This window comes from Ranitomeya variabilis, chromosome 4, assembly GCF_051348905.1.
Source record: "Ranitomeya variabilis isolate aRanVar5 chromosome 4, aRanVar5.hap1, whole genome shotgun sequence".
Classification (NCBI taxonomy): Eukaryota; Metazoa; Chordata; class Amphibia; order Anura; family Dendrobatidae; genus Ranitomeya; species Ranitomeya variabilis.
In genome coordinates, this window is record NC_135235.1 from 208,829,109 (window position 1) to 208,851,529 (window position 22,421).

A 22,421-nucleotide genomic window follows, 5' to 3' on the forward strand; every position below is an offset into this window, starting at 1 on the left:
TTTACGAGGCACACAACAGTGCCTACCCCTGTACACTAAAAAAGAAAGGATGGAGATGGCTTCCCATGCTACCATTACACTGCAAAACCCAAGTGTTATGTTCTTTGATGCTTTCATTTTTGCCTTTTTTTGTAATTGTCATTAAAAATTTAGCATCATCAGCCTTTTATATAGCCTGTGTTGCACTGAAGAAAGAGTTAACTAAGGATCAGCCAATGAGCTCTTTGATTTTTATAACTTCTCTTCCTTCTGAGGTCCTGTCCGTTGATTTCTAAGGCCTCATTAAGACTTTTTTTTTCTTTTTACGTACGAGAAAAACTGTTCTAGTTTCATCAGTGATTTTGATAAGGTTTTCATCAGTTTCTTTTGAGTTTGGTCCCAACTACCCCAACTTCAGTCCTCAGGAGCCACCGACAGATCATATTTTATAGTATTTCCCAGGTGATAATTTCATCATGCAACACTGAGGATATCCTGAAAGCGTGACCTGTTGCTGGCTCTCGAGGACTAAAGTCGGGGAACACGGCCTTAGGCTACACTCAGAAAAACTACGTCTGAACGAGTCAGTAGAGTTATAAACTTTGTCATTGATAGATTCTCAGTGAATTCATTCTGCAGCCAGCTATAAACTGTGCAACAGAGGCTGTAGAAAGCAAAAAGTGTAAAATTTATTAATGAAATCCAATTTCAAAAAAGGCGATACTTTATACATGGCTGCACTATAATTGTGATATTTGCTATAAAATGTACCCAAAATGATCTGTAAGGAATTCCAAACTAGGCGAGTGTCAAGTAATGTGCATGAAATTTCAAGTTGGCAAGAATCCACCCTCTTAGCGCCTCGAGCCTCCGTATAGGTATCAGTCCTTATTAGTTACTGTTAACTAAATCCTTCTTTGCACTATAGAATTAAATTTTTAGTAACTTTTCCTGGTTTAAAATGTGCTGATCTTGTACCGATCATAAGTTACAACATGTCCTCTGCTCCATGCACATCCAAAGCTGCAGGTGAACTTTTGGAGGCGGCCACAGCCGAGCAGGCATTGTACAGGTCACTGTACCAGCAGAGAGCAGCAGTGACTTGTGAAGTTCAGCAGCTGAGAGTTACAGGAAAGCAGCAGAATTGAAAACGATCACTGGGGGAAAAAAAAGGGGTCAGTTTTATCTGTAGTACCTTTCACTGTAATTTATTTTTCTGAGAGCTGGTCTCCAGTGATAAGCGATCGTCATTGGATGATTTTTTTTTTTATATATATATATATATATATACTGTTTGTTTTATTTATTTTTTGTTGTGTGTGTGTATTTAGGTCTTATGTGTTTCATGAAGATGTCGCGTACACAGTAATTTAGAAACCAAAGAAATGTGTAAGCACTGTAACGAAAGACCTCCTCGCTTCCCTTTTTTTACACGATCTTGTTTATTGCATGTTAGCCGGAATGTTACATTGTAAATTCTTTTAGAGAATTCTAGATGAAATTTTTTTTTAGAAATGGTAATTCGAGAGGGGGATGCCCAAAAGTCATTTTAAAACATACCTTAAATCGGTGGCCAAAGTCAAAATTCCTGCTCAGAAAAGACTATCTTTTCATTCAAAGTGTACCTCCAGCTGGCTTAAAAAAGAGTTGTCCAGCCACTTAATTATTTTTTTTCATGCCAGTGACAAAGCTCGCTTGGCTAAACATTGCTATATTTCTCTGTCAAATTGTGGCATGATGCAGTTAAATGGGACCTGAAAACTATTGCGAAGTCGTGACTTCATTGCAACCCTGATGTAGCAGACAAGTAGAGACTGATCTTTGAATACACGACCTGTATTCGCCAATTTGCTTCAGCCTAGGGTTTAGAATAGTGTAAAGTCATAAAAATAAGCGATCTGTTGTTGATCCCGTTCTGACCTTTCCTGGATCGCTATCCAGTTTCTGGACTTCTAGCCGCATTCGACAGGAATGACAGCAGCCAATCACTAGACGCAGTTTTGCTCCCTTTAAATTAGTAGTACATATGTATTGGCAAAATGTAGCTTATTCTTTTCTTTATTAGAAAGTTCTAGATGCATTTTTTTTGCGTACAGGCTCACAAATATACTAAATATCCAGTTAATTTAAAGAGATGAAAAGAAGGATGGGGAGATGAAGCTGCAGGATTTCTCCTTCAGTCCATCTGAGAGTTCCTGCTGTGAGAGGGGAGGGAAGAGCAGAAGGAGGAGACATTAAAATACACAGCGCTGCTCTCACTCAGCACCAGCAATAGCTAGTATAGAAGGAGCATTTATAAAGGAAAAAACACCCCCAATTTTTGGGCTGGACAACATCTAAAGGTTCTCATAGACATTAGATAAATGGCCCCGCTCTGGTTGTTTTAAATGGCCAATGTGGCATTCCAAAATAAATCACTATTGGGGAAAAAAAAGGACTACGTGTTGCATTCTGTAAAAGTCTCCAAATATGATGAAACTGAAAAAAACAAAAACACTGAAATAAAAAAAAATCTATATATTTTACAAAACTCTTGTGGTTTTTAATAGCACGACTCGCTTATTAAATACACACATGGCTGAATCCATTGCTAGCACTTGGGCAATGATATTCCTTGGGCGCGAGGCACAACAGCTGGAAGTCGGAGAGGAGTCGCTAAACGGCGCAGGAGGATTAAACAAACAGTCACAAAACAGAATTTTCTCTCAACTCTCGTCCTTGTCGTGGAGTTTATTATTCCTTTGTCCCGGCACGAAGCTGCTTCAATTTTGGAACAGTGGGGGTCTAAACGACATTTTTGTCTTAAACCAAAAAAATAAACCCATGCTGCTTAAATTTGAGCCCCCCGCCAAGTGTTCTTGAAGGTTGGTTGACTTTATTTATATCTCTACCACCATGGAAAATGACTAGATCTCCAGCGTAAATAATACCTGCAAAATCTTGGTAAAAACACCCGCTAAGTGGCGCTGACATCATACGTACTCGGATCACAGAGGATAAAGAGGTGACTTGATAAAACCTTAAAAGGCACATCATTGTCTCCTTAACCTGTACTGGTCTAAGGAATCGCTATTATATTGTGTCTTCATTGAGTAGCCATAGCAATAAGACTGACCGATTATCTCCTCGTCATCGGGAAGGAGATATTAAGTCAGTTGTGGATGTGTTGGAAAAATGGGCAAAAAAAAAAGGATCGGAGCAACTTTGACGGTGACCAAAATTTGAGAACGAGACAACTATGTGAGAGCACCAAAACGATAGGCCTTGTGGGTTGCTCCTGGAATACAGTAGTAATTCCTACCAAAATTGGTCCAAGGAAGGTCAACCGGTGAACTGGAGAACCTTGTATAGAAGCCTATCTACAGTACTTGGCAGTGCAGATCCGTTCCATGTGCCCGAAGGAGCTAATAGCTGATTTTTAAGAGTGTCTGGTGTTGGACCCCCACCGATCCAATACTGATGACCAAAGGATGGGTCAATCAATATAATTTTCACGGATAACTCCTTTAAAAGGGGTATTACCTGATTATACCAAAGTCATGATAAGTAGTATCTGGAAAAAAAAGATAAAGGTTCACATTTTTCAAAAATTGCATTTGTTTTGTGCCAAATTTTTGCCAAATTACACCATCACGACTTTTTAGGCAACTTTTAAGCCCATCCCAATGTTAGATTCGACTTGGAGATGAATGTGTCAGATGTTGCATGTTCAATGTAGAATTTGCAAATTGCACCCCAGACTATATAAAGGGAGCACTGGAGTAAGATTCACCGAGTTCATTAAAATGCACGGCCGTGCACTAACGCCAGAAATGTTACTATGCATCCAGGGGCTGGCATACAATTTTGGCAAAATTTGGCGTATATCATCTTCGGCATAAATTATGATGAGTTTGTCAGGAGTTCTTGAATACACCATGTTCTTCCCGAGCTCTGCCCATGTTGGTTGGTGAAGCTGGCCAGGAATTGTGTAAAGATGCCAAAAGTTGCTATTATTTTAACGCAAAAACGATTACGACAATTCAAGCAATTCTACACCGCATGTCGAAAAACCGCTTTATGAATTGGGGCCTTGTGTCTAAGTGTCCTCAACGACAATGATTGAGATCACTAATTGGCTGTAGCCTACTGGTGGACCCCCATGCCTCAAACCAACAGAAGAGTGGATAATCCAAGATTATGCATGACAAACCCAATACATTGCTCCATGGTTCTCCTTTCTCTTGTCTAGAAATCTGTACTAATGGGGAACCAGGGAAACACTGAAATGGTAGAAGGTGATCCAACAGATTAATATTCATATTTTTTGTTTTTAGCAAAATACAGCTTACACTATAGAAAACACTTTGAATTTTCAACAGGAAATAGAAGCAAAGCTTAAACACGATTGGTTAAAATCTACCATGTCCTGATCCACAGGATAGAAAACCTGGCTAAATGAAAACCTGCATTTTTCACTTAATTGGAATTACGTATTTTTGTATTTCTCTGATGTCTATTGGGCTATTACCTCATTATCTATGTGACTTAAAGGGTTATTCTCATTTTCATAGATGGATATTGTCGAACAGTGCTTGTAAATACAAGCAATTTTGCAATTTACTGCTTGTTAAAATTTTCAGCCGTTCTGGAGATATTAACTCCTTTGTTTTATTTACATCTCATTGTCTAGGAGACCGACCACTGCTGTTGTCTAGCTTGTAAGCACTGTTGTGAAAGTGATGAGGAGGTAACGGTGAGCTCCAACAATCCTGGCTGGCTTTTAAATGGCGCTTACTAGCTCAATAAAAAAGAGCTTGTAAGCACTGTGCATGTTCTGCTTTCTAGTAGCGGTGGTCGATCTCCAAGTCAACGAGCTGTGAACAAAAGAAAAGTGTTAATATCTCAAGAACGGCTGAAAATTTTGATAAGCAATAAATTGCAAAATCGCTTGTATTTCCAAGGTCTACCTGACAAATAAACCTTTTTGAACATGGTAATAACCCTTTTTAAAGTGGCCTTACACTGCCAATTGTTGGCTGAAGGATCAGTTTGGAGTTGAGTAGGCCACTTCCACTCGTAGAAGTATTTTCTCCCTTGGGAACAAAGGATCGTTGAAATGTTTCATCCTTATTAAAGTATCAAAAAGGATTCTTGAGGGAAATAAACATTAAGTCAACTTTTTGAACATTCTATGACTGCCTGCACTCATGTTTATCGAAAGCATATGAATACCTGAGATATGAACTACAGAAAACGTGACCTAGATGCTACAAGAAGCTCCATATTTGTCACCACGCCGCTTAGTACTCGCAGATGTAGTACATTCTCCGCGAGCAGTCGTTGTCCCACCACTTTCCGTCATCCGATGAGATGGACACGCAGTTCTCCAGAATGCCACCATTTGGCTGTGTCACCAAATGATCTTTGTACCAGTTGAAATAGGAGACACGATGGCCGTTCTCAAACGTGTACATCCCTTCCGAGCGTCGATCATGAATCCCAATCCAGATGGGCCAGTTAAATGGATAGAAGGCATCGTGAACATACTGCGCCAGATAGGCAAATTCATTCTGGTCTATTGGCATTGCCAGGTTTCCCCCTCGGCTGTGGCAAAGCTGTTGTGCAGTTGCGTAGTTTTCGAAGTGCTGAAAAATGAGATAGCACTTTCGGTGGTACCGCTTACCCTTCAAGCAACCTAGAAAGAATGGACAAAATCAAAGTTTTTAGAACCTATCGTAGTAGAGTTATGGTAGGCGGTTGACGAAGTAGAGATAGATCCAGCTACACGAATGCAAATTCCTGAAGTTCTATTCGTTCCTATTAAAAATTACACAAAACACCCGTTGCAGTCCAAAAGCGGAACACCACCAACACATTTCGGTTGCATTCTTAGTCATGACCATGTCCATGAAAGAAGAAAACTTCATGAATTTTTATCCATGTAGGTGGACCTATGTCTACTTCGTTTGTCTTCCTGAGCAGTGGGGTTGATCCGAGCTCCGTCAAACTATGGACTACTTTTGGGGAGCTGGCTGCTCCTTCCATTTTTCGATAATATGGTAGGCAGTGTCTCAATCTGAGAACATTTTAGAAGAATGCGATTTAATTTGCCGAAGTAGCTGGGTCGGTGGCCATTCTTGTGTGACTCCATTGATTTTATATCTGAGTTCCAAAAATTCTTGAGCCCAATGCTCATCAATTTTTGGAACTCTTACGTAGCCGCCACTCTATTCCCGATATCTCAAGACAGATGTGGGTCGTAGACCAACATATATCGAACATTTATGGCATATCCTGGGTCCAAGACGGGAATAGCGCTCTAATTACTTTATACATGAAGTTTTACAACTTTCTAAAACTTTTATGGCATGAAACATATGGAAAGACCAGTGTGTGATGGGATTAGGACCCCCTCGGCTACTCGTGTCCTGTATTTTTATAGTAACAGCCTAAAGAATTGTACAATAGTAAATCGCCCTGCAGGATCACGTCTGAGAAACAAATTCTGGCACGGTTAACTTCTGCAGAAGATGGCTTCCAGCTGAGTTAGAGGTTGGAACAGCGTTTTCTCAGCAGGAATTCCAGGTGAAATAGAGTATCTCTTTCATTCTTAAAGGGGAATATCGTGGGATGTTAACCATGCATGTAATGGAACAGGATGAGTTTGTGCTGATCTTACTTACGGGTCTGTCATCTTGTTTACAAAACTGTGGGATACATTTCTTAAAGTAGATTCTCAAAACCTGCACGGAAGTTTCTGTATGAAGCAACTTTTTAGAAGTACTGTAATAAACATGGAGTTCGATAATCCTGCATGGTCAGGACTACCAAACCGCTAGATTATCATCATACAACATGCACATTTTAGTACAACAATCTTTGTGTAAATCGATCACACAAGTGAATGTAAGAAACGTAATTGATCTCATCAGAGAAATATAATTTTTTTCCATCTATATGCCACTTATTTTCTTGTTCCTGCCTCTCGAATTCATCAACTGTTTAGGAAAAACAGCTAGAATCCATCTTGATCAAAATAAGAAGGGCAGCCATCTCACTGAGGAATCAGGTAACAACTGCCTATTGGTGTCTATGGAGAGGGGAGGAGTGAGGAATGCAGTGAAAGAGCAGACAAAGGGGGACACAGACAGTTCTGCTTTCTACTAAGCATTTGATCTAATTCCTGAACTGGATTTACAGTTACACTGCTCAGTACATATAAGAAGCTTAATATTAGAAACTTCATAGTTTATCTAGTCAGAGAAATATGTTTCTTTCCCAACCCATGAACCACTTCTTTTCTTCTTCCTGAATTCATAATTCATTCTGAAAAACAGCTAAAATTCATCTTGATCAAAACAAGAGGGATTGCCAGCTCACTGAGGAATCATATTACAACTGCTTATTTATGTTTATGGAGAAGGGAGACAAGAAGAACGCAGTGAACAGCTGCCTTTTGGTGTCTATGGAGATGGGAGGAGTGAGGAATGCAGTGAAAGAACAGAGGGGGACACAGATGTGCTGCTTTCCACTGAGCGTTTTATCTCATCCCTGAGCTGGATTTACAGCTACACTGCTCAGTATGTGTATGAAACATTGTAAGAAATTCTGTAATTTATCTCATCAGAGAAATATGCTTATTTCTCCACCTATTAGCGACCTCTTTTCTCCCCCGCCTCCTGAATTCATCATTCATTCTGAAAAACTAGCAAAAATCCATCTTGATCTAAACAAAAGGGCTCACTGAAGAATCAGATTACTGCTGCCCATTGAAGTCTATGAAGAGGGGAGGAGTGTGGAGCACAGTGACAGAACAGGCAGAGTGTAAAATATGGAGCCATACACAGGACATTCCAAGAACTTCTGAAAATGATTTTTTGCAATTGGGTTTCATTAAAAATATATTTCACTGTTTTGCTTTTATGGGACAGATAAGAGTTACAAACTCCCTGACAGACACATAGTGGGATGACTGATGGAAACGCAATTCACTTGTTCTGGAGAAGAATCCAACATGTAGGCTGTAGAAGGCAAATGGTGCAGAATTTTTCATGAAAATAAATAATTTTTAGACCAAATTGCATACACTTAAGTAAAAAGAACAACCCCTTTAAACCTGCAGATGTGTCCTCCTTACCTTCCCTCACTGTACTAAATATTCCGAGATGATTGGCGCCAGATTGACCGACTTTGAGAGAAAAGTTGTGCCACTCTGTTTGGCATTGGTTATTCTATATATCATATATGCATGACTTATGACCGAGTTCTTCACAAAATTTGCAGGTATGAGTGGACATATTAACACATATACTAAGGTTCCCATATATTTTTGGGATTTACTGGTTCTGTTTCCTGATTCTTTCTGTTTTTGCCTGCTATTGCTCTCTCTTGTTTTTTTTCAAGGTTTGTGCCTAATGAAACCCATACCCCCTACGAGAAACAGATGATCCCTCAGGAAAGTACAGAATATTGTAATTAAAACAAGACATTAACTTGAAAAACAACAGCCTGACACATGTTCCTGCCTGGCAATCCTACCTTCAATCTGTCCAATCTGTCTTTGATTTCTTGCATTCATCTCAGACACGGTGGCGATGGTGTCTTCTGCTTCACCGAGCTTAGTCCGCATGGTGGACACGCTTTGAGACATCTGGGACACTTTGACGTCAAGGCCGTAGAACTGGACGTTAAGGCGATGGATGGCAGCCTCTATTCCGCTCAGACGTGACACTGTGGGTGAAGAGACATCGGTATTTAACCATAAGGACCGTATATAACCGTGACCTACTCAATATGGATTCACTCAGAAATGTTATGGCAGAATCCAAGTCTTGTTTATTTACGAGGGTCTGGGTCAAGGTTGGGTGAAAAAATTGGTAAGAGTCTTGGATAATCTCTAGTCCCAACAATCTGATGTGTATGAGGGAAGCACAACTGCCCGCATGTGTTCGCTGTTGGTGGAAACAATGTTTGTCATGTTCATAAGCATAGCATGAAGCCAATGGCTCACACCTTGCCACCTTTCCTGGTTCCAGCTCTTTCAACATATAGATGTCCTTGACAAAGACCGCTCTCAGTCGAAACTTTGGACCATATCTGTTTTGACGCTTTGCCGGATCATATAAAAAGCACTTCAGGAAGACCTACAATCTCATCTTTTTGTGGTGCAGAGCTTTCTATTTCAACTATGAACATACTCGGTCAGAAGATGTCTTCTAGTTAGCCGGGCAGCCATCTACTCCAACCGTAAAAGTCCCCATGCACATTATATTAACAACAGTGGCCGAACTGGCAAATGTCGGGTAGACAAAGGTCCCACATGTCTGATTTCACACAACCGATCGTTATGCTCTCGTGGGGCTTATTGAGACAACTATGCAAATCGTGCAAGATCGGACCGCAATGCACGGACTGGCTGGCGGCTCTCCGAACCTGAAAATTACAGCTTCATGTATTTCTATGAAGCTGTCACGCTTGGGTTGAGAGAACTACAATTAGCCCGTACACTAGCGGTCTGTGCTTGGACATCTGAACGAGCCTCAGTAGATACACTACTGCCAGAGATTTCTGATCTCTCATAGAAAACACGAGAGCGCTCACGACAGACAGCTATTGAGCGTGGAACCTGTTAGGTCTAATTCACATATCCGTATTTTTTCATCTTTATTACGGCCACAAGTCCCGATCCAGGTCCAAATTAGCTAATGAGTCCTATGGTAATGCAGGATCTTGTGTCCTAATATGGACAAGAAAATACTGATTGACCCAGTGCATTTAATATAATAAATAATACAACTTTGTAATCAGTTTTAAAGGAAACCGTCAGGACAATTTTACTTCTAAAATTAATAGTACGGCTGTTTAGGTCCTAGCCAGACAATAAAAATGATACCAGTCTTGTAATAATTGGTTGTGCCAGCACTGAGAAATTGAGCTTAGAAGCCACATGCAAATTAGCCTGAAAGTACATTGAGGGGGCGTGTCCGTGAACTCTTAGTGCATTGACATGCCCCCAATGCACTTCCAGAGGTCAATGCTCAATTTCTCCACACTGGAACATCAGATTTCAACAAGACAGGTATCGTTTTTATTATTGAGTTAAGTCCTATACAACCATATCACTAGTTTCATTAATAAAAATAATTATCCTGATAAGTTCCCTGTAATTAAAAGCTCCTTTTTTCCTCCTTTTATTTAGTTTGATCTTACAATCATAATTTCTAACATCAGTCCCTTAATTCTTCCTAACTTACTTTTGGTAATTTAGCAAAAAAAATGGGAACAGATATTAAGTATGACTAGGATCAGACTACACAGTGTTTGTTTGTAGTCTGTTACCATGGAAACAGAACACATACAACTGTGGAGACACAAACTGATAGATTTGTAAAAATCTCTCCCTCTCCTCTCGATCTGTGGTTTGATTTCAGTGTACTGAATTCCTAACACAGACTTGTGGTGAGCGAGCAACATGCCAGGACATCTTTCAGAAGCCCCCAAACCTTGTCTGTATTCACGTCAAGAAGATCACATTGCAAAAAAAAAATTACAAGGAAAAGTTGAGGAATTAAATCGATGCTTAGAAAGAGGAATGTGTAAAAGAAATAAAGCCGAAATTTCTTTTTTCTCCTGGCAAGAGTCTGGCAGAATGTAAATGTAAACTTTGTGGTTTTTGTATTGGCCAGAGACTCAGAATGTCCTAGAATTTTAAGAATAATGAATTCTTAAATGTTCGCAAAAATATTGTAGTATCTGCAATACCAGACGCAGCCATAGATAAGGGTGGCGCTGGTTCTGTGTGAAAAAAAAATAATTTTTCTTATTTCATTGAGTTCGGTTCCCATCTTAGTACAGTAAGTGATGGCTTTTCACTAAGATAGATCCCTGGAACCCTCGCTAATTCTGAGAAAAAAGGGGCCATAGTACCGCTTCCTCTCTTCATCTGCTTTATAGTTGTACTGGGTGCGGTTCCCTGCGCAGCTGGGAGGCCAGGAATAAACTGTGCAAAAGTGTTACACCCCCAGCGATCAGGTCAATGGAGTCAAACCACCAATGATCATTGATTGATTGCACTTCCTAGTGATTATTAACTTGAAAAATATCCCTTTAAGTACTTTATTTTATTTTCAATTTCTGTAATCTTAACAGTAATACAAACCACAACCTTTATGAAAGTGGTGCTGCAAAAGTAAATCAATTTTTTATTTTTTTGGCACTTAATAAGGACCACATGATAAAATACCAAAATAGCGCCACACTTGACTATAGGATGTGTCTGGTATTGCAGGTTAGTAATTTATTATTACTTCTTTTATGAATGTTAGCAATTTATCAAATGTAGCAGGAGCATCCTTAAACCAAGGAAAAGGATCCCTGATATATTTTATATGTCCATTCTTGATTTGGAACCTCTTCCCTTTGGAGCTGTAGTACCTTAAAGAGGAGCTATCACTTACTCAAAAAAAAATAAAGTTAATTACCTTGAAAAATTCCTGAGCTCCCTTGATTCTGCCATTGTTTTCAATTTTGTTCTGTGTTGCTCTACTACAGAGATATTCACATTTGTTATTTTTGGAGCGCAGTATGTGAAATCTCTGCTTGTAGTGCAACTAGGCGTTTCTTCAGAGTCTTCTCTGTGAGTGTGTGCTTTCACCTCTTCATCTCAGGAGCTGCCAATCACAATTTGAGTCTGAGATCAGCCGTTGAGCTGTGATTGGTAGAAACTGGGAGGGGTAAAATCATACGTCCCCAGTGAAGACTCTAAAGAAACACCCAGTTGCACTACAAGCAGAGATTTCACATACTGCGCTCGAAAAACATAAAATTAGAATATCTCTGCAATGTACATCTCAGCACAAAATTGAAAAGAGCGCCAGAATCAGAGGAGCTCAGGGGTTTTTGCAAGGCAGTTAATCCAATTTTTAGAGCAAGTGATTGGTCCTCCTTAAAGTGTTTTTTCCCTATCAAAACATTTATATGCTAGCCACAGTATTGGTATTACATGTATGACTGATGGGGTCTGAACTTTAGGACCGCCACTGTTCTTGAGAACACACGTCCCAAAATGCCCTCAAAGATTGATGAGGGTCCCAGTATTCGGATTCCATAATCTTCTGCCCTGTTTTTAGACAAATTATTATTATTATTTATTGTTATAGCGCCATTTATTCCATGGCGCTTTACATGTGAGGAGGGGTATACATAATAAAAACAAGTACAATAATCTTAAACAATACAAGTCATAACTGGTACAAATAGATTTAGTTAAAAAAACAACAACTATTATTGATGTAAATTACTGATTTTATCCCCAATACCTACAGATCGTATGGATGGAAATGTCACCAGATATCATGGAAATACTCACTGATATAGTTCAAGTTATCATCCGCTGGGAGAGTAGTAGCTGGCTGTACGGTTGTAGTTGGAACCACTTCATCTTCCTCTGATGTTCCTCCATCTATCTCCTCAACTTCCTCTTCTTCTTGGTCTTCATCATCCGGCTTTGGAAGAATCACCCCGTTCTTGTTTTGAGAAACGGAAATTAACGTGACATTGAAGGAAAGCTTTGTTTCTGTTTTAGGGGGCAGCAGTGGACGTTTTTCTGGTGGTACAGTAATATCTAAATGACCTAAGAGAAACTGAAAAAAATATGTAAGATTTAAAGGGGTTCTCGGCTATAAAAAAAAAACCCATAAAAAACTATTCTAACAGTACGGAGTGAGATAAAATGGAAAAAATATCCAATATTAAATTGTTAAATTCCTCGCCGATCCAGCATTGCTGTCTTGGTGGCCTCTGCCGGTCTTTGTTTACTTGTCATACAGTGATGACATCACGTACATCCACATGACCCGAACAGCCAATCACTGCTCTTGTGCCTTACATACAAACATTGTGGCTGCAGTGGTTATGGGAATGTATGGAATGTTATAGCTGCAGCAAAGCAAAAGCAAAAGTCTGGAGCTGGATATTTAGAAGTTAGAAAGGTTTTTTAAAATCCCAGACAAACCCCTTTGTGAATAACTCTTTAAGTAGTTACATAGCCTGGTTGAAAAAAGACACTTGTCCATCAAGTTCAGCCTTGGGATGGGAAAGGAAAAAGGGTCCATCCATAATCCAGTCTGCCCGAAAGAGCAAGTTTCTTCCTCATGATCCCGAGTGTCAATCGACTGGGTCAACATTCGGAACAAGAATCCACCTCTGGTCAACCTGATCTCCAGACTAGATTCCGTTGCGATAGTGATTCCACTTTTAGGGTCTGGTGAAGCAATCACAACTTAAAGAGGTGTTCCAAAACTCTACGACAAGTATGAATAGTTGGTCACCGGTCTACGGAGTCTCCACCGATCTTTGGCATAGTCTGGTGCCATCGTTGACCACGAATGATGAAGGTGTTCATGACCATGAATGGTCATCTTCCATTAAAAATAGCAGGACAAGAACTTTTGTGTTGACTTTCTAAAAGTCATATTTGGCATAAAAGTCATGTCACTAAACCTGTAAATGAAAATTTCCCTTACCTTCTCCAAGTTCTTGTTTTGTTCTTCAGCCAAGAGCCGGTTCTCCATCTCAGCCGTCCCATCCTCTTCACTTTCTTGTACTTTTGCCTGGCTGCTGGGGTCAAGGCTGCAGAATACTATAAGGAAAATACTTGTCCAGATCATTATTTGGAAAAAAAATGGAGCAGGATCTCCTCCCGAAAACCAAGCCTGGAGCCTGTGAGCTTAGAAATTGACCAGATATGTCTTGCTTCTTCTCCTTTACTCCTGTTCTGAAGTTTCTTTGTCTCAGCTGCAGAATTCCTCATACGAGGTCGCCCCTAAAGACAGGAAATATCAAAGGTTTTTTTTTTTCCAGGCGTCTGCTGTGCAATAGCCAAGAAAAGGACTCCGGAGCCAAAAACCACATGGAGAGTGAGGTGAAGTCGTGTTACATTTCTGACTCCTCAAAGAGCAATTTCAGACATTATGGATATGAACATTAATTAGCCAGTAAACAACATTTTCTACATTTTTTTGCGTTCCCATCACTTTTCGGGAAAGGGAACAGATTTCCCATTCTTTACACTGCACTCAACGGTGCCCCCCTGTGGCAAAAATCTAAAATCCCAACGTTTATGAAAATTCCAACTCCCGTAATCGTCTGTTTTATGCCAGACTATGGGTTTAAATTTCAGGGTATAATTGGATTTATAAAGCCAGTAAATGCAAAACTTTCTTCATTTCTGTATTTTCCCAAAGGAATTGCTATTCGAGCAATTGCCTAATTTCTTTTTATTGCTTTCAGGAGTTGGATGTATTTCTTCTATGTTTCCTATTTCCATTTTTGTTGGAGTTTACGCTCTTATTTTGGGCTCTCGATTTCCATTCCGTGTACATGAGCTGAATACTTTCCGAAAGAATCTGGTTTTATACCTTCGGGGCATAATAAAAGCGGCAGTCCGTGGAAGGAATAGAATTAAAAGGAAGGGATGTTATTTTAATGAGATGAATCTCGCCAAGGTAACGCGAGCTCAAGTGCTCTAGATCAACACTTCAAGACTACAACTCCCACATCATGCCATGACAGCTTTTGACTGTTAGGAAATGGTTGGTAGTTGTGGTTTCCCAAATAATGGAAAGTCAATGCTCTAAATTATTATTTCCGACAGATGAAAAATACACTACAATTCCATCAAAAGGGTCACCCGGCCACTTAAAGGAGTTTTCCAACGCCTAATTCCATTTTTTTTAAAATGCAGAATCGAATCAATGGCCAAAATGGTGACAAACATGCTTCCTCTACAGTCGAAAAAATTTTGTCCAACCATAGAGACTTTGTACTTATTGCTCAGTTTCGATGGACAGGTGATGACACCCGGTCACTTATCTGCTTAGACAGAAGAGGAGGTACGGAGACCAGAGAGTAGGGAAACCACATAGTTGCCTACTTTTCTGGGGGCGTTTTAGTTCCCACACCTTTCAGAAACCCCCCGATCCGCCATGCAGTGACCACTTTTGAGTAGGGTAAAGTCATCCACTTTTTATATATGAGTCCCTGGAAACCCAGGACAAAATGCCAACAATGGAATCAAGAATTATTAGGCGGAGTGGCAAGGGATCCGAAGCAAAGTATTACTCCTTATATTATTTTTCACAATTCTGAGCGTTTAAAAAAGAAAAAATTTCAGCTTCTGCAGAACCCCGTTAATGGTTTTCGACAAAATGCAAAATCGATGTTGGAGGCATTCTTACACAATCCTCCCACCAGTCAGGAGTCAGGACCACCAATGTTTTTTGGAGACTTGGCACTTTCCAAAAATTAACAAAAATTTTATCTTGCTCAACTTCCCGATTCTTTTCGCAGAAGAGGAAGAAAGGGCTTAAGGCTTCTTGACCTACGGCTTGGGCCTGACTGTAACTCTAACCTTCCCCTCTCCAAGGCTAAAGCAGGGCTGGTCCCAGTGAGTGGTACCCAAGATGACCTGGAAAAAAATCGTCAGGACCCTCTCACCTGAAAGATGTTTTTTTGGACACCCCACACAAAGTAAGATGCCCCCACAGCCTCCCAACGCAATATTATGCTCCCACAACCCCCACGGTACATCGCCACAACTCCCATACAGAATGATGCCCCCACACAGTTTGATATCCCACAGCCCCAATACACAATATGATGCCCCCACACACAGTTTAATAACGTCTCAGTCACCCACACACAATATGATGCCCCCCACACAGTATGATGCCCCAAGAGCCCTTTAACACACTATTATGCCCCAAGATTCTTACCTCGGGATGATGCCCCCACAACACCCCCACACAGTATTATGCCCCCACACACAGATTGATAACGTCTCAATCACCCACACACAATATGATACCCCCACACAGTATGATGCCCCAAGAGCCCTTTAACACAATATTATGCCCCCAGATTCTTACCCTGGGATGATGCCCCCACAACACCCCCACACAGTATTATGCCCCCACATGCAGATTGATAACGTCTCAATCATCCACAGACAATAAGATATCCCCACACAGTATGATGCCCAAAGAGCCCTTTAACACAATATTATGCCCCCAGATTCTCCCAATAGTATGATGCCCCCACAACACCCCCACACAGTATTATGCCCCCACAAACAGTTTGATAACCTCTCAGTCATCCACACACAATATAGTGCCCCAGGAGCCCTTTAATACAATTTTATGTCCCTAGAGTCTCCCCACATTGTAATGTCTCCACAATACCCCAACACAATATTATGCCTCCAAGTACAGTATTATGCCCCACAGTCGCCCACACAGTATATCATCACAACCCCCCATACAGAATGATGCATCCACAGCTCCCCCAAATAAAATATTGCCACAACCCCCATACAGTACAATGACCTCACAGCTTCCAAACACAGTACCATGCACCCCACAGTCCTCTCACACACAGTATGATGCCCCACAGCCCCCAATGCAATATGCTGCCCCCACAACCCCAACACAATATGATGATGCCAGCCCACAATCCTTTCCATATAATATAGTGCCCCCAAAGTCTCCCTCACAAAATAAGACCCCACACAAATGAAAATGGCTTCACACAAGCATCAAGTTTGCCCACTGCACGGACTGAACTGGTCCCAGTCTCTGCTGTCAGTCCAGTGACCTGCAGGTCCTTGAATGTCCTTGCAGGTCCTTGCAGGGTCCTTAGCCTTTACAAAGACTGAACAGTGGAGTAGGGATTTTACATCGTTATGTTAAACTGTATCTAAGTGCTGATTATACAGCCGGATCCAGGATGATATTACATATGAACATCCTTTGTATTATTATTATTATTATTATTATAATTATTGTCTTTATTAATCAGCTCCAGTTTTTAAAGGCTTATTGTTAATTTAAAGTGAAGCAAATTTCCAGTCTTGATTGTTAGAAATGGTCTTTAAATTCAGTACCTAATGGAGGGGTACTCACTTGTAATTTATTTTTCCCCAGTCCTTGCTGCTTGGCTGCTTTATAACTCACCTTCATTATGGCAGAGCTGTGATCTGTGACTGCAGCGACGTGACTGTGCTTACAGGAGCCTGAAGTACTCTGCCCCCGGAGTCTGGGGGGATAATAGTACATGCAGAAGGGTGACCCTAATCCTTACCATGTCTGGTGCTTCTTAGTGAACCTTATCCTGAAACTGATATTATTTAATGAGTATCTATCCTTTGATGTAACTTTTCAGAATGCGCTGTCCTGCTGTGTGTACATGCGGAATAACACTATTTCTGGCCGTTATATGACTCGTATCCTGCATAGTTCACCACTTTTCTTCTCTGCCTCCAGTTTTCAACAGTGGGATGGAGAAGACTACCTGCTATAATGTATTGCACACAAATGAGGGATTCCTACTCTCATGTCTCAATGTACTACATTTTTAGAAGTAACAGCAATAAGGAGGATATTATACAGCAATACAGGCTGTGCTGTGTAACTGTGAACCCAGCTTTGGATGAGATAAAACAGTTACTAGAAAGCTGTGACTGCTGGGAAGAGGTTACACAGCATTGCTGTGCAGTGTAGTTGTGAACCCAGCTCTGGATGAGATAAAACACTTACTGGAAAGCTGTGGCACCTGGGAGGACATTATACAGTAGCACTGAGCTCTGTATCTGTGAACTCAGCTCTGGATGACTTAAAACACTTACTAGAAAGCTGTGGCACCTGGGATGGCATTATGTAGCAGTACTGACCTCTGTAGCTGTGAATCCAGCTCTGGATGAGATAAAACACTTACTGGAAAGTTGTAGCACCTAATAGGATACTATAATAATAATAATTTTATTTATATAGCGCCAACATATTCCGCAGCGCTTTACAATTATAGAGGGGACTTGTATAATTCGTATAATTCTCTTAACCTCCTGGCTCTTACTGAAACCTGGATCCAGCAGTCAGATACCACCGCTGCTGCTGCTCTTTTATATGGTGGACTACACTTTTCTCATACCCCAAGATCGGACAACAGAGCAGGTGGAGAGGTTGGTCTGCTCCTATCAACCAAATGTACCTTTCAGGTTATCCCCCAAGTACCCTCACTTGTCTTCCCTTCTTTTGAGGTTCATGTTGTCAGACTTGACATCCCCTTCTCCATGCGAGGGGCGGTGGTGTATCATCCTCCCGGCCCCTCTCATAAGTTCCTGGATCACTTTGCCACATGGCTTCCTCACCTTCTCTCCTGTGACATCCCCAGCCTCATCATGGGTGATTTCAACATCCCCATTGCTTTTCCCCTCTCCCCATCTGCTTCTCACCTTTTATCTCTAACCTCCTCTTTCGGCCTCTCGCAGCATACTAACTCTCCAACGCTTGAAGATGGAAACTCCCTCGACTTGGTCTTTTCCTGGCTCTGCTCAGTGGACGATTTCACAAACTCCCCTCTCCCGCTCTCTGACCACAACCTTCTTTCATTCTCTATCAAGAAATGCCATCCCGCTCAGGTCACCCCCACTTTCCACACTTATAAAAACATACCGGCCATTAACACTCAGAAACGTATGAAGAACTTGCAGTCATCCTTGGCCCCTATCTCCTCCATCTCATGTCCTGATTCTGCACTGAAGCATTACAAAGAAACCCTGCAAAGTGCCCTGGATGAAGCTGCACCTCCTATACATAGAACAACGGCACAGACGGCGACAACTGTGACACACACTGCAAACACATTTCCTGCAGCGGTGCTCCAGGGGCGCCGAACGTCTGTGGAGAAAATCTAATCTACCCGAAGATTTCATCCATTATAAGTTCATGCTTAAAATGTGGAACTCTGCCCTTCACCTCTCCAAACACACATATTTCAACATCATCATCACCTCACTATCCAATAACCCGAAATGTCTCTTTGATACTTTTGATTCCCTACTCAACCCAAGAGTGCAGGCCCCAACCACGGATCTCCACACTGATGATCTGACCAATTACTTCAAAGAAAAAATTGACCATATCCGACAGGAAATGATCTCCCAATCCCTTCATACCATGCACTGTCCTCCCTCCCCCACTGCATCTAGCTCACTCTCTGACTTTGAACCAGTTACAGAAGAAGAAGTAATCAGGCTCCTTGCATCTTCTCGCCCGACCACTTGCACCAGTGACCCATTCTGTCATTTCTCCTCCAGTCCCTTTCCCCAGCTGTCACCTCTCACCTAACAAAAATATTCAACCTTTCTCTCTCTTCCGGTATCTTTCCCTCCTCATTTAAGCATGCCATCATACATCCATTACTTAAAAAAAAATCCCTCGACCAAAACTATGCCGCTAATTATAGACCTGTCTCTAATCTTCCCTTCATCTCTAAACTCCTCGAACGCCTGGTCCACTCCCGCTTTATCTGCTATCTCTCAGATAACTCTCTTCTCGACCCTCTTCAATCTGGTTACCGCTCTTTATACTCTACTGAAACTGCCCTCACTAAAGTCTCTAATGATCTACTAACAGCTAAATCTAATGGTCACTACTCCATGCTAATTGTTATGGTTTCCAATGGCAAGGAAACATCAGAAGCATAGAATAAACGGACAAGCTCTCGGGTGATGGAAACTAGAGCTGACCGCGATGCTAAACCTACACACCACACTAGAAGTAGCCAGGGGGCATTCCTGCGTTGTCTCTAGATGCCGCGCGCCAGCCGGAGAACTAACTACCCCTGGTAGAAGAAAACACAGTCCTGGCTTGCCTCCAGAGAATGTCCCCACAGGAGATAGCAGCCCCCCACATATAATAACGGTGAGAGCAGATGAAAAGACACACGTAGTATGAAAGCAGATTTAGCACAGAGAGGCCCGCTAACTAAATAACAGAAAGATACAACAGAGGACTTCGCGGTCAGCTGCAAAACCCTTCAAAACACCATCCTGAAATTACCTTAACTCATGTGACAACTCATGCCACTGGAGTGGTAATTTCAGCCCAACAAGAGCTTCCAGCTGCAGAGATTCACATAAGTGCAAACTGGACAAAACATACAAAAATAGACTTAAGGACTAAAGTGTCCAACTTAGCTGAGCAGAAAACTGGGAGCAGGAACATGCAACAGAATCACTCTGGATACATTGATGGCCAGCATTAGAATGACTGAGGAGCAAGGTTAAATAGGATACTCCCACATCCTGATAGGAACAGGTGAACTGAGAAGGCAAAGCTTGCAGGACACCAGTACCACAAGAGACCACCGGGGGAGCCCACGAACCGAATCACAACAGTACCCCCCCCTTAAGGAGGGGGCACCGAACCCTCACAAGAACCACCAGGGCGATCTGGATGAGCCCTATGAAAGGCACGGACCAAATCAGAAGCATGAACATCAGAAGCTGTAACCCAAGAATTATCCTCTTGACCGTAGCCCTTCCATTTCACCAGATATTGAAGTCTCCGTCTGGAAACACGGGAGTCCAAGATTTTCTCCACCACGTACTCCAATTCACCCTCAACCAGCACAGGAGCAGGAGGCTCAACAGAAGGCACAAGTGGTACCTCATACCTCCGCAATAATGACCGATGGAAGACATTATGGATAGCAAAGGATGCTGGGAGGTCCAAACGAAAAGACACAGGGTTAAGAATTTCCAAAATCTTATAAGGACCGATGAACCGAGGCTTAAACTTAGGAGAAGAGACCCTCATAGGGACAAAACGGGAGGACAACCACACCAAGTCCCCAACACGAAGACGAGGACCAACACGACGATGGCGATTAGCAAAACGTTGAGTCTTCTCCTGGGACAACTCCAAATTGTCCACCACCTGCCCCCAAATACGATGCAACCTATCCACCATGGTATCCACTCCAGGACAATCCGAAGACTCCACCTGACCAGATGAAAAACGAGGATGGAACCCTGAATTGCAAAAGAAAGGGGAGACCAAAGTGGCAGAACTGGCCCGATTATTAAGGGCAAACTCAGCCAACGGCAAAAAGGAGACCCAGTCATCCTGATCAGCAGACACGAAACACCTCAAATAAGTCTCCAAGGTCTGATTAGTACGTTCCGTCTGGCCATTTGTCTGGGGATGAAATGCAGACGAAAAAGACAAATCAATGCCCATCCTGGCACAAAACGCCCGCCAAAATCTGGACACAAACTGGGATCCCCTGTCGGAAACGATATTCTCCGGAATACCATGCAGCCGAACCACATTCTGAAAAAACAGGGGCACCAACTCAGATGAGGAAGGCAGCTTGGGCAAGGGCACCAAATGAACCATCTTAGAAAAGCGGTCACACACCACCCAAATGACGGACATCTTCTGAGAAACAGGGAGATCAGAAATAAAATCCATAGAGATGTGTGTCCAAGGCCTCTTAGGAACAGGCAAGGGCAACAACAACCCACTAGCCCGAGAACAACAAGGCTTGGCCCGAGCACAAACATCGCAAGACTGCACAAAAGTACGCACGTCCCGAGACAGGGAAGGCCACCAGAAGGACCTAGCCACCAAATCTCTGGTACCAAAAATTCCCGGATGACCTGCCAACGCAGAAGAATGAACCTCCGAGATGACTCTATTGGTCCACTCATCCGGCACAAACAATCTACCAGGCGGACAACGATCAGGCCGATCCGCCTGAAACTCTTGTAAAGCACGTCGCAGGTCTGGGAAGACAGCAGACAATATCACCCCATCCTTAAGTATACCCGTAGGTTTAGAATCACCAGGGGAATCAGGTTCAAAACTCCTAGAAAGGGCATCCGCCTTCACATTCTTAGTACCTGGCAGATACGAAACCACAAAATTAAACCGGGAGAAAAACAACGACCAGCGCGCCTGTCTAGGATTCAGACGTCTGGCCGACTCAAGATAAATCAAATTTTTGTGATCAGTCAAGACCACCACCTGATGTTTAGCACCCTCAAGCCAATGACGCCACTCCTCGAATGCCCACTTCATCGCCAAAAGCTCCCGATTACCGACGTCATAATTTCGCTCGGCGGGCGAAAATTTTCGAGAAAAGAACGCACAAGGTCTCATCACTGAACAATCTGAACTTTTCTGCGACAAAACCGCCCCCGCTCCGATCTCGGAAGCATCAACTTCCACCTGAAAAGGAAGAGAAACATCAGGCTGGCACAACACCGGAGCAGAAGAAAAACGGCGCTTAAGCTCCCGAAAGGCCTCCACAGCAGCAGGAGACCAATCTGCAACATCAGCACCCTTTTTAGTCAAATCAGTCAAAGGCCTGACAACGCTAGAAAAACCAGTTATGAATCGACGATAAAAGTTAGCAAAGCCCAAAAATTTCTGAAGGCCCTTAACCCCTTCACCCCCAAGGGTGGTTTGCACGTTAATGACCGGGCCAATTTTTACAATTCTGACCACTGTCCCTTTAGGAGGTTATAACTCTGGAACGCTTCAACGGATCTTGGCGATTCTGACATTGTTTTCTTGTGACATATTGTACTTCATGATAGTGGTAAAATTTCTTCGATA

At 42.0% G+C, this 22,421-nt stretch overlaps 1 protein-coding gene across 1 annotated transcript; it reads right to left on the reverse strand.

Annotated features, from left to right (window-relative positions):
- Positions 1-1,257: 1,257 nt before the first annotated feature.
- Positions 1,258-13,963, reverse strand: CLEC11A (C-type lectin domain containing 11A). The gene is made up of 4 exons (XM_077259810.1): positions 13,485-13,963; positions 12,329-12,602; positions 8,500-8,691; positions 1,258-5,656 (listed from the first exon to the last, which is right to left on the reverse strand). The coding sequence occupies exons 1-4, from the start codon at positions 13,626-13,628 to the stop codon at positions 5,262-5,264; spliced, it is 1,005 nt and encodes a 334-aa protein (XP_077115925.1). The 5' UTR covers positions 13,629-13,963; the 3' UTR covers positions 1,258-5,261.
- Positions 13,964-22,421: the final 8,458 nt, after the last annotated feature.

What these genes read in the sequence shown, in the direction of transcription:
- CLEC11A (XM_077259810.1), bottom strand. Translation starts at nt 13,628, where the DNA reads ATGATCTGGACAAGTATTTTCCTTATAGTATTCTGCAGCCTTGACCCC. An exon ending in TGATAACTTGAACTATATCA is followed by an intron (nt 8,692 to 12,328) that starts GTGAGTATTTCC and finishes CTTCACCCACAG; the next exon opens with TGTCACGTCTGAGCGGAATA. An exon ending in ACAGATTGGACAGATTGAAG is followed by an intron (nt 5,657 to 8,499) that starts GTAGGATTGCCA and finishes CATTCTTTCTAG; the next exon opens with GTTGCTTGAAGGGTAAGCGG.